The sequence below is a fragment of the Leucopleurus acutus genome (assembly GCF_964270905.1).
Source record: "Leucopleurus acutus genome assembly, chromosome: X".
Classification (NCBI taxonomy): Eukaryota; Metazoa; Chordata; class Mammalia; order Artiodactyla; family Delphinidae; genus Leucopleurus; species Leucopleurus acutus.
In genome coordinates, this window is record NC_139148.1 from 65230315 (window position 1) to 65243031 (window position 12717).

At 36.8% G+C, this 12717-nt stretch overlaps 1 protein-coding gene across 10 annotated transcripts in view; it reads right to left on the reverse strand.

Moving 5' to 3' along the window:
- Positions 1-12717, reverse strand: part of ATRX (ATRX chromatin remodeler) — a 248863-nt gene that overhangs the window by 70474 nt on the left and 165672 nt on the right. For all 10 annotated transcript variants that reach the window (XM_082865330.1, XM_082865334.1, XM_082865333.1 and 7 more), the window contains 2 exons: positions 11990-12078; positions 11687-11859 (listed from right to left, as the gene is read on the reverse strand). In XM_082865330.1, the coding sequence (XP_082721456.1) occupies positions 11687-11859; positions 11990-12078 (262 nt within the window). The remainder of the gene's footprint in view (positions 1-11686; positions 11860-11989; positions 12079-12717) is intronic.

Consider the following 12717-nt stretch of genomic DNA (forward strand, 5'->3'; position numbering starts at 1 on the left):
TTACATTCCACATATAAGTTAAATCATACAGTCTTTGTTTCTTGGTCTGACTTATTTCACTTACCATAATACCCTGCAAGTTGATCCACGTTGCCATAAAGGCAAGATTTCATTCTTTCTTATGGCTGAGTAGTATTCCATTACACACACACACACACACACACACACACACACACACACACACCTTCTTTATCCATTCATCTACTGATGGACACTTACGTTGCTTCCATATCTTGGCTACTGTAAACAGTGCTGCAATGAACATGGGAGTACACATATATTTTCAAATTAGTGTGTTTGTATTCTTCAGATAAATACGCAGAAGTGGAAATGCTGCATCATATGGCATATGGTAGTTCTACTTTTAATTTTTTGAGGAACCTCCATGGTTTTCATAATAGCTGCAACAATTAACATTCCCACCAACAGTGCACAACAGTACCCTTTTCTCCACATCTTCACCAACACTTGTTGTTTCTTGCTTTTTGATAACAGCCATTCTGACAGGTGTGAGGTTGTATCTCACTGTGCTTTTGATTTGCATTCTGCTGATGATTAGTGATGTTGAAGGCCTTCCCATGTTCCTGTTGACCATCTATCTGTATGTCTTCTTTGGAAAAATGTCTATTCAGGTTCTCTGCCCAGTTTTTAATCTGGTTGTTTTTTGATATTGAGTTGTATGAGTTATTTATATATTTTGGATATCAACCCCTTATGGGATATATCACATGTAAATATATTCTCCATTTAGTCCCATTTAACAAATGGGACTACTTTGATGTAGTCCCATTTGTTTAATTTTACTTTTGTTGCCCTTGCCTGAGGAAACAGATTCAAAAAAAAAATATTTCTAAGACCCATGTCAAAGAGCGTACTGCCTATATTTTCTTCTAGGAATTTTAAAGTTTAAGGTCTTACATTTAAGTCCTTAATCCATTTTGAGTTTCTTTTTGTATATGGTGTAAGAAAGTGATCCAGTTTCATTCTTTTGCATATAGCTGTCCAGTTTTCCCAACACCATTTTATTTCAAGAGACTGTCTTTTCCCCACTGTATGTTCCTTCCCCCTTTGTTGTAGATTAATTGAACATATGAGCTTCAGTTTATTTCTGAATTTGCTACTGTGTTCCATTTATCTATGTGTCAGTTTTTGTGCTGGTACTATACTGTTTTGACTACTAAAGCTTTGTAGTATAATTTCAAGTCTGGAAGCATGTTATCTCCAGCTTTGTTCTTTCTCAAGATTGCTTTGGCTATTCGGGATCTTTTCTGTTCCATACAAATTTTAGGATTGTTCTCATTCAGTCAAAAATGCCACTGGTATTTTGACAGGAATTGCATTGAATCTGTAGATGGTTTTTGGTAGTATCAACATTTTAATGATATTGACTCTCCAATACATGAGCACTAAGTATATTTCCATTATTTTTGTGTCATCTTCCATTTTGTTCCTCAATATCTCATAGTTTTCAGAGTATAGGTCCTGTGCCTTGGTTAAATTGAAACCTAGATATTTTATTCTTTTTGATGCAATTGTAAATGGGAAAGTTTTCTTAATTTCTCTTTCTGCTAGTTCATTACTAGTGTACAGAAAAGCAACAGGTTTCCGTATATTTTTTTATGCTGAAACTTTACTGAATTTATTAGTTCTAATTGTTTTTTGGTAGAGTCTTTGGGGTTTTATACATATAGTATCATGTCATCTGCAAATAGTGACAGTTTTACTGCTTCCTTTCCAATCTGGATGCTTTTTCCCTTTTTCTTGCCTAATGGCTGGGGCCAGGACTTCCAATACTATATTGAATAAAACTAGTGAGAATCCATATCCTTGTCTTGCTCCTGATCTTAGAGAAAAAGCTTCCAGCTTTTCACCACTGAGTATATTACCTGTGGGTTTTTCATAAATGGCTTTTACTATGATGAGATACGTTCTGTCTGTACCCACTTTGTTGAAAGTTTTCATCATAAATGGATGCTGAATTTTATCAAATGCTTTTCCTGCATCTACTAAGATGATCATTTGATGTTATCCTTTGTTTTATTAATGTGGTATATCACATTGATTGATTTACAGATGTTAGACCATCCTCGTACCTCTGAGATAAATTTCATTGATCATGGTGTATGATCCTTTTAATGCATTTTAAAATTCAGTTTGCTAATATTTTGTTAAAGATGTTTGCATCTGTGTTCATCAGGGACATTAGCCTGTAGACTATTTTTTTGGTGGTGCCTTTGTCTCATTTTGGTATCAGGGTAACACTGGCCTCATAAAATGAGTTTGGAAGTGTTCCTTCCTTTTCACTTTTTTGGAAAATATATTTTCCAAAATATATTTTGGAAAATATATTTTCTTTAAATGTTCGAGATAATTCGCCTGTGAAGCTATCTGGACCTGGACTTTTGTTTTTAAACTACAGATTCAATATTGTTACTAGTAATAGATCTATTCAGATTTTCTATTTCTTCATGATTCAGTCTTGGAAAATTGTGCATTTCTAGGTATTTATCCATTTCTCCCAGGTTGTCTAATTTGTTGACACACAATTGTTCATAGTAGTCTCTTATGATCCTTTGTATTTTGGTGGTGTTGGTTGTAACTTCTCTTCTTTCATTTCTGATTTTATTTATTTGAGCTCTCTCTCAATGGGTCTGGCTAAATATTTGATTTTGTTTATCTTTTCAAAGAAACAACACTTATTAGTTTCATTGAATTTTCCTTTTTTTTAAAGACTCAACTTCAGTTATTTCCACTCTGATCTTCATTATTTCGTTCCTTTCACAAACTTTGGGTTTTGCCTTTACTTCTTCTTCTTCTTCCTTTAAATGTACGTTTACATGGTTTATTTGACATTTTTCTTATTTCTTCTAGTAGGCCTGTACCACTATAAATTTTCCTCTTAGAACTGCTTTTGCTGCATCCCATAGATTTTGTAATGGTGTTTCCATTTTCATTTGTCTCAAAGTATTTTTTTATTTCCTCTTTCATTTCTTCGTTGATCTATTGCTTGTTTAGTAGCATGATTTTTAGCCTCCCCATATTATTGCTTTTTCCAGTTTTTTCTTGTACTTGATTTCTAGTTTCATATCACTGTGATCTGAAAAGATGCTTGATATGATTCCAATCTTCTTAAATTTATTAAGACTTGTTTTGTGACCTAACATGTGATCTATCCTGGACAATGTTCCATTTTGTGACCTAACATGATCTATCCTGGAGAATGTTCCATGCGCAATTGAAAAGAATATGTATTCTGCTGCTTTTGGATAAAATGTTCTATATTTATCTATTAAATGCATCTGGTCAAACACCAGATTTAAGGCCAGTGTTTCCTTACCGATTTAGTGTCTAGATGATCTATCCACTGATGTAAGTGGGGTATTAAAGTCCCCTATTATTACCGTATCACTGTCAATTTCTCCCTTTATTTCCATTGATACTTTCTTTATATATTTAGACACTCCTATGTTGGGTGCATGAATATTTACAAATGTTATATCCTCTTGTTTGGATTGACTCCATTTACACTATGGCATGCTCTTCCTTGTCTTTTGTTATAGTTTTTGTTTTAAAGTCTATTTTGTCTGACATGAGTATTGCCACCCCAGCATTCTTTACTTTTCAATCTGCATGGAATATCTTTTTCTATCCCCTCACTTTCAGTTTATGTGTGTCTTTAGATCTGAGGTGAGTCTCCTACAGGCAGCATATAGATGGGTCATGCTTTTTTATCCATTCAGCTACCCTATGTCTTTTGATTGGAGCATTTAGTCCATTCACATTTAAAATAATTATTGGCAGGTATATACTTATTGCCATTTTTTTTTACTTGTTTTCTGGTTGTGTTTTTAGTTCTTCTCTGTTCCAGTCTTACTCTCTTCATTTCTTCCCTTATCGTTTGATGGATTCCTTTAGTTTTATGTTTGGATCCCTTTCTCTTTATTTTTTGTGTATCCATTGTAGGTGTTTTTGATTTGTGGTTATCATGAGGTGTGTGTATGGGTATGTATGTATGTATGTATGTGTATATACATCAACCTATATATATATACCCAATTATTTTAAGCTGACAGTCACTTTAAGTTTGAAGGCATTCTAAAAGCACTACATTTTGCTCTTTCCCTTCAGCATGCCTCTGAAAATCCTGTTGTCACCATGGGCTGCTGCCATGCCTGGTATTACTAGTATTGTAAGAACAATCTGTACCCAGAGTCTTGCTTCTGCCAAGGTGACCCTGATGCCAAGATCCACATCTTTTACCTGGGGTAGAAGAAGGCAAAAGTTCCCACTCTGTGGCTACATGGTGTCAAATGAGTATGAGCAGTTCTCCACTGGAGGCTGCCCATATTTCTGCCAAGAAGTACATGGTGAAAAGCTGTTTCAAAGATGGTTTTCACATCCAAACACATCTCCACCCCTTCTACATCATCCACATCAACAAGACATTCTCCTGTGCTGAGGCTGACAAGCTCTGGGTAGGTATGTAGGGTGCCTCTGGAAAGCCCCAGGGCACAGTGGCCACAGTACACACTTGTCAAGTCATCATGTCCATCCCCACCAAGCTGAAGAACAAGGAGCATGTGGTTGAGGCCCTATACAGGGCCAAGTTCAAGTTCCCTGGCCACCAGAAGATTCACATGTCCAAGAGAGGGGATTTACTAAGTTTAAAGTCGATGAATTTGAACATGTGGTGGCAGAAAAGTGACTTAACCCAGTTGGCTGTGGGGTTAGATACATCCTTAATCACAGCCCCTTGGATAAATGGCAGGCCCTGCACTCACAAGAGCCTTGGTGTTGTTGTCCATTCCTTGCTCATGCCCACCAATAAATCCTACTTTCCTGTCTGTCAATCAATCAAAAAAAGCACTCCATTTTCACTCGCCTGTCACGTTTTATTTTTTGTTGTTATATTTTACTTCTTTTTATTTTGTGTATCCCTTAACTACTTACTTCAGTTACAGCTGATTTTTTTTACTACTTGTCTTTAAACCTTCATACTAGCTTTTTAAAGTGACTGATTCAATTCCTTTACTATATATTCTCCTTCACCAGTGATTTTTTTTCCTTTCATATATTTTCTTATTTTTAGTTGTGATCTTTCCTTTTCCCCTTAAAGATAACCCTTTAATATTTCTTGTAAGGCCAGTTTATTGGTGATGAACTCCTTTCGTTTTTGCTTGTCTGAAAAACTCCTTATCTCCCCTTCAAGTCTGAATGATAACCTTGCCAGGTACAGTGTTCTTGACTGTAAGTTTTTATCCTCTCAGCACTTTAAATACATCATGGCACTCCTATCTGGCCCACAAAGTTTCTGCTTTAAAATTAGCTGATAGGCTTATGTGGTTTCGCTTGTATATGATTAGCTGTTTTTCTCTTGCTGTCTTTAAAATTCTCTTTTATTCTTAAATTTCTGCCATTTTAATTATGAGGTATCTTGGTATGGGTCTCTTTGGGTTCATCTTGTTTAGGATCTCTATGCTTCCTGTACCTGGGTGTCTGTTTCCTTCCCTAGGTACGGATGATTTCCACCGTTATTTCTTCAAATAAGTTTTCTGTCCCTTTCTCGCTTCTCCTTCTGGGACCCCTACAATATAAATATTAGTATGGTTGATGTTTCACAGAGGTCCCTTAAACTCTCATTTTTAAAAATTCTTCCTTCTTGTTGCTATTCTTATGGGGTGATTTCTACTATTTTATCTACCAGATTACTTATCCCTTCTGTATCATCTCATCTGCTTCTGATTCCCTCTAGTGTATTTTTTATTTCAGTTACTGTATTGAGTTCTGATTCTTTCTTACATTTTCTAAGTCTTTGTTAAAGTTCTCACTGAGTTCCTCCAATCGTTCCCTGAGTTTGGTGAGCACGCTTATGACTGTTTCTTTGAACTCTTCTATCAGGTAAACTACTTATCTGTTTCATTAGCGTTTATTTTTTTCTGGGGTTTTATTTTGTTATTTTGTTTGGACCATATTCCTCTATCTCGTTACTTTGATCTTCTTTTGTGTTTCTATAAATTAGGTGAAACAGCTACCTCCCCTGATCTTGAAGAAGAGGGCTTGTGTGGGAACATTCCCTGTGTAGACTACTTGTGTCTAGAGACTTTGCCAGGCCAGATGGGGCTGCAGTGGGCACCAGTTGGGGTTAATCCCTGGGGACCACTATGCCCGAGGCTGCCTTGGTGGGACCACAGAACCTGGAGGAGGGCCCAGTCCAGAGGTAGCCCCCTGGGAAGTACTGCACCCAAGGCTGCCTTAGGAGGATAGCTGGAGCTGGAGAGGACCTGGTCCAGGGGCAGTCCCTGAAGAGTGCTGGGCCATAGGCTGCCTTGATGGGGCGGCTGGAGCTGGAGCAGATATGGGGCAGGAGGAGTCTGGGGAGGGAACTCCAAACAATAGTGATCACCACTGCCTCCTACCCAGGCAAGGGCTCCAACAGTTCCCTGTCATTTTGGCAGAAACTCTAGGGTTAGGAAACAGATTTCCTTTACATATACTGTAGGTGCCTTTAAAGTTTTTTCACTGTGTCCCAGGGTGAGTGTGTCTGCATTTGGATCCCTCAGCAATCCATCTCCCTACTGTAGATCACTGCGAAAGAGGAGGGGTTCCCATGGATACCATGTCTCTGACTTTCCTACCAGTTTCTATGTGGTTCTTCTATTGGCAGCACCAGTTCATTCAGCCCCCAGATCTTCTTCAAGAGAAAATGCATTGTGTTTAGGTGTAGATCACTGTGCTCAGGGGAGGAGGTGAGCATAGGGTCTTCCTGTGCCGTAACCTATCCAAGTCCACTCTATGTTTGTTTTCAAATATAATGCTCACTGATAAAGCTTACTCTGAAAACACAGGCATACCTCAGAGATGTTGCAGGTTTGGTTCCAGACCATCACAATAAAGCGAATTATCACAATAAAGCGAGTCACACAAATTTTTTGGTTTCCCACTACATATAAAAGTCAGGTCTACACTATTCTGTAGTCTATTAAGTGTACAATAGCATTATGTCTTAAAAAACAATGTATATACCTTAATTTAAAAATACTTTATTACTAAACAAATGCTTGCATCGTCTCGCTGAAGCAAGTCATAATCTTTTTGCTGGTGGAGGGTCTTGCCTCCATGTTGCTGGCTGCTGACTGGTCAGGGTGGTGGCTGCTGATGACTGGGGTGGCTGTGGCAATTTCTTAACATAAGACAACAATGAAGTTTGCTGAATCGATAATGGCTCTTCCTTTCATGAACGATCTCTCTGTAGCATGCAATGCTGTGTGACAGCATTTTACCCACAGTAGAATTTCTTTCAAAATGGGAGTCAATCTTCTCACACCCTGCAATGGATTTATCAACTAAGTTTATGAAATGTTCTAAATCCTCTGTTGTCATTTCCACCATCTTCACAGCATCTTCGCCAGGAGCAGATTCCATCTCAAGAAACCACTCTCTTTGCTCATCCATAAGAAGCAACTCTTCATCCATTAAAGTTTTATCATGAGATTGCAGCAATTCAGTCACATCTTCAGGCTCTTCTAATTCTAGTTCTCTTGCTATTTCCACCACATCAGCAGTGACTTCCTACCCTGAAGACTTGAACCCCTCAAAGTCATCCATGAGGGTTGGAATTCACTTCTTCCCAACTCCTGTTAATGTTGATATTTTGACCTCTTCCCATGAATCATGAATGTTCTTAATGATACCTAGAATGGTGAATCCTTTCCATGAGGTTTTCAATTGACTCTTCCCAGATCCATCAGTGGAATCACTGTCTATGGAAGCTATAGCCTTACAAAGTGTACTTCTTAAATAATAAGACTTGAGAGTTGAAATGACTCCTTGATCCATAGGCTACAGAATGGATGTTGTGTTAGCAGGCTTGAAAACAACATTAATCTCGTTTTACATCTCCATCAGAGCTCTTGGGTGACCAAGAGCAGTAATATTTTAGAATTACTGTCAATGAGCAGAAATATTTTGAAAGAAATCTTTTTTTTTTCTGACCAGTCGGTCTCAACAGTGAGCTTAAAACACTCAGTAAACCATGCTGTAAACAGATGTGAGGCCATCCAGGCTTTGTTGTTCCATTTATAGAGCACAGGCAGAGCAGATTTAGCATAATTCTTAAGGGCCCTGGGATTTTCCAAATGGTAAATGAGCAGTGGCTTCAACTTGAAGTCACCAACTACATTAGCTCCTAATAAGAGACTTAGCCTGTTCTTTGAAGCTTCAAAGCTAGGCATCGACTTCTCTCCAGCTATGAAAGCCCTAGATGGCATCTTCTTCCAATAGAAGGCTGTTTTGTCTACACTGAAAACCTGTTGTTTAGTGTAGCCACCTTCATGAAATACCTTAGCTAGATTCCTCTGGATGACGTGCTGCAGCTTCTATATCACCACATGCTGCTTCACCTTGCACTTTTATGTTATGGAGATGGCTTCTTTCCTTAAACCTCATGGAACCAACCTCCGTTAGCTTCAAACTTTTCTTCTGCAGCTTCCCCACCTCTCTCAGCCTTCATACAACTGAAGAGAGCTAAGCCTTACTCTGGATTAGGCTTTGGCTTACGAGAATGTTGTGGTTGGTTTGATCTTCTATCCAGACCACAACAACTTTCTCCATTATCAGAAATAAGGCTGTTTCACTTTCTTATCATTTGTGTGTTCACTGGAATAGCACTTTTAATTTCCTTCAAGAACTTTTCCTTTGAATTCACAACTTGGCTAACTGTTCGGCAAAGAGGCCTAGTTTTGGCCTATCTTGGCTTTTGACATGCCTTCTTCACTAAGCTTAATCATTTCTAGCTTTTGATTTAAAGTGAGAGACAAGCAAGTCTTCCTTTCACTTGAATACTTAGAGGCCACTGTAGTGCTATTAATTGGCCTGATTTCAATACTGTGTGTCTTAGGGGATAGGGAGGCCTGAGGAGAGGGAGAGAGACAAGGGAAAGGCCAGTCGGTGGATCAGTCAGAACCCACACAACACAAAATTTATCAATTAAGTTGCCTGTCTAACATGGGTGTAGTTCATGGCTCCCCAAAACAATTACAATAGTAACATCAAATATGACTGATCACAGATCACCATAACAAACATAATAATAACAAAAAAGTTTCAAATACTGTGAGAATTACAAAATGTGACACACAGATATGGAGTGAACAATTGCTGTTGGAAAAATGGTGCTGATAGACTTGCTTAACACAGGGTTGCCAGAAACCTTCAATTTGTGAAAAACACAGTATCTGTGAAGTGCAATAAAACAAGGTATGCTTATGCTGAAATAATAAATCAAATATTTTGAAGTAGTTAATATACAGTCATTTCCTCATCATAAGATGTCCTAATATGATACTAAACTAAAACACAGAGATGTGGATGCTGTAAGGTAAACGTAAATGACTTATTCAAGGTGTTGCTTCTCAAAAAGTTCAGAAAGCTACCACAAAAGAATTAAGCATAAACTCTTTGAAGTGAAAGTGAAGTATGCAGTGAAAATCATAGCTCAGTTATAGCCATCTACTTATTTAATATCCATTTCAATTTCCAGGTGCAACATTTTGGCTCTCTAATACTTCCTATTTAGGTTTTCTTATATTTACTATAAGAAAGTGATTTGCAAGGGGAATTCCCTGGCGATCCAGCGGTTAGGACTCGGAGCTTTCACTGCCGGGTCCCAGGCTGGATCTCTGGTCAGGGAACTAAGATCCCACAAGCCACGCAGCACAGCGAAAAAAAAAAAAAAAAAAAGAAAAAGTGATTTATTTTTAACACTTACATAGTACCAGGTATATATGATCATGTATTATGATCTACTCAGCCTTATATAGAGTTAATCTAGATGTAAAGAACAAAAATAGATTTTTATCATCTATTTGTTCTAGAAAATGTTTCTGATCAACTATACATGTAGACAGCTACAATAAATAAAAAATATATCCATCTATGAATGACTTCTATTTGACTGCACAGAGCTAAAATGAAACAAACACAATAGAAAAGTAGGCAAAGTTTGTCATTTGGAACCCACAGCCTTCCCTGTCTGCTTTTAAGTTCATAACATGTAGCAACCTACTCTCTTCTCCAGTTCTTTTCAAATTTTTTCATATTATGGCATATATGGAAAGCAATAGTACTTACAACAGCACACCAGGAAAACTGGAAGATGCTATTCATTTCTGAAGGTGACCCAGCTGCATAAGACCCCATCTACAGTTCCAAGTGATGAACACATCAATACCTCAGCATACTTTTATGTAATCCATTTAGAGCACAGTATGAGACACACTGGTTAGTCTACTCTCTCTTTTCTCTTAACCATAAGTTATGAGAAAAAATTAAGAATATTTTAAGAAAATCATTCCCAGGAACACATAAACTTTAAGCTATTTATTTCTAATTATGAGATGAGAGACTGAGGAGAACTTAAGTGAAAATGCAGGTCAGGAGACCAGGGGAGGAGATAACAGGAGCTTCCCACTACCTTAAATTAAACTATAACCATTCCTTTACTATTCTTAGAAAAGCATACTTTAAATCTAGTTGGAAGATGAATGCTGATAATAAACTGCCTTTATGGGGTAACAGGAGAGAAAAACAAGAAAAGAAATTTTGTAGTTTAAGTTTTACTATTCCCCTGATTTCTTAGAGAAGTAAGCCAGGGTCTGTGGTTAGGCTGCCATCTGTCTATTTCAAGGAGATACTGAAGAGAGAAATGTTTATCAAGGAATCACCAAATTTGTTCAGCTGCAGGCCTGAGACCAGCTAAGCTTGTCTGTGCACAGGATCATTCACCTAGCTGGCATTCACATCTCTTCTCAGATGGTCTCTACTGCTTTGCTCCATGATTCCCAAATGCCACATATTTAGAGTTACTTACACTGTTCTGTTTTCAGATATTTGATATTTCAAATATTCAGATATCTGTTCCCAGCACTGGAGTTCCTAAACACCCAGTCAGGCTGCACTAGGAGTATACAGAGCCTGAACACTAAACCTTCAAATGTAGATATGAGTAAAGATAACTTTAGCCATTGGGAAGTTCAATGGAAGACTTTCACTGAGTATACACTCATGCACAAGAGAAAGAAAGAAAGAGAAAGCGAAACATATGACAAACTGTACCTGACACAGGGGAAACCTAGAGACAATAAATATAGATTATGAAGAATTAAAAAGGAAAAAGACTAAACCAATGAAACTAGTTTTACTGTATAAAATGAATTGTAATCATAGTTTATCATCTGAAATGCTTCCACTTATTTATATAGTAGTTAAGTGAAATTACCCTGGTGGGTTTGAAATGGGCTATATCTAGGTCTGAATCCCACTTCTACCAATCATTTATAAAAATAAAGATAACAGCATTGCGAGGCTGCTCAAGAATTAAGTTAGCTAACACATGGAGTGAAAATAATACAGAGTTTAGGCATATACATGTAAATAAATGTTAGTTTTTCTTTTTTCCCTTCCTCTTAAATACCAGAGAGAGCACAATGGCTTGCTTGTAATTCAACATTCATCAAATATTTGTTATTACTTGTATCTGATTATCCTAGATGCTTACCAACTGAGGAAAGATATTCCTTTGAGCCAACCAGTGAGGATAATTAATAACTGAAAAAAGCACTGACATTACAATGACATGATATTTTCTAAATCAATGTTCCATGATAAACATAACATTTATCAGACTCACTTTCTTCCAGCTTTAAAGAAACTGAGGGATTGTTTCCTGTTTCATCCACATTTCCTTCACCACCTCCTCGAGATCTTGAATTCCAGACTTTAATCACTTCAACATCATTGTCACTGCCACTTCCACTTGAGCTACTATCTTTTTTCCCCTTTTTCCCCTTTGTTTTCTTCTTTCTAAAAAAAAAGAACAAATTCAAAGTATTAGGAAAACACAGGAAAGATACAAGTGCCAATTATTAGAGGATGATCAGCAAGTAGGGATTTTAAACATGTCAACACAGGGCACAAAAAGTATTCAATTTACTTTGTATAATCATCAGAGCTTAAACTCATGGAGGTTTCTTCAGAATCTGAAGCTATAAATTCATCCATACTGTCTTCATCAAAATATCCCTAGAGAAAAAAAAAAGATGAATGTTTTAAGAATTTATATCAATTTATACTGGAAATTATAATAATGTTTATTTCATTTAAGGATAAGTTAATTGTTATGAGATAAGGAAGAACTGAAGAACTATCATAGATTAGAAAAAATAAAGGAGACGTCACAGATATGAATAATAAACAAAATGTGAAATCTTGGATTGAATCAAGGAAAAGAAAAAGGATGTAAGTACAAAAACTGATGAAATCCAATTAACGTCTATTGTTTAGTTAATAGTACTAACCCAATGTTAATTTCTTAATTTTGACCATTTTACTATGGTTATGCAAGATGTTAATCTATGACAAAGGAGGCAAGAATATACAATGGAGAAAAGACAGCCTCTTCAATAAGTAGTGCTGGGAAAACTGTACAGATACATGTAAAAGAATGAAATTACAACACTCTCTAACACCATACACAAAAGATAAACTCAAAATGGATTTAAGACTTAAGTGTAAGGCCAGATACTATAAAAATTCTTAGAGGAAAACATAGGCAGAACACTCTGACATAAATCACAGCAAGATCTTCTTTGACCCACCTCCTACAGTAATGAAAATAAAAACAAAAATAAACAAATGAGATCTAATGAACTTAAAACCTTT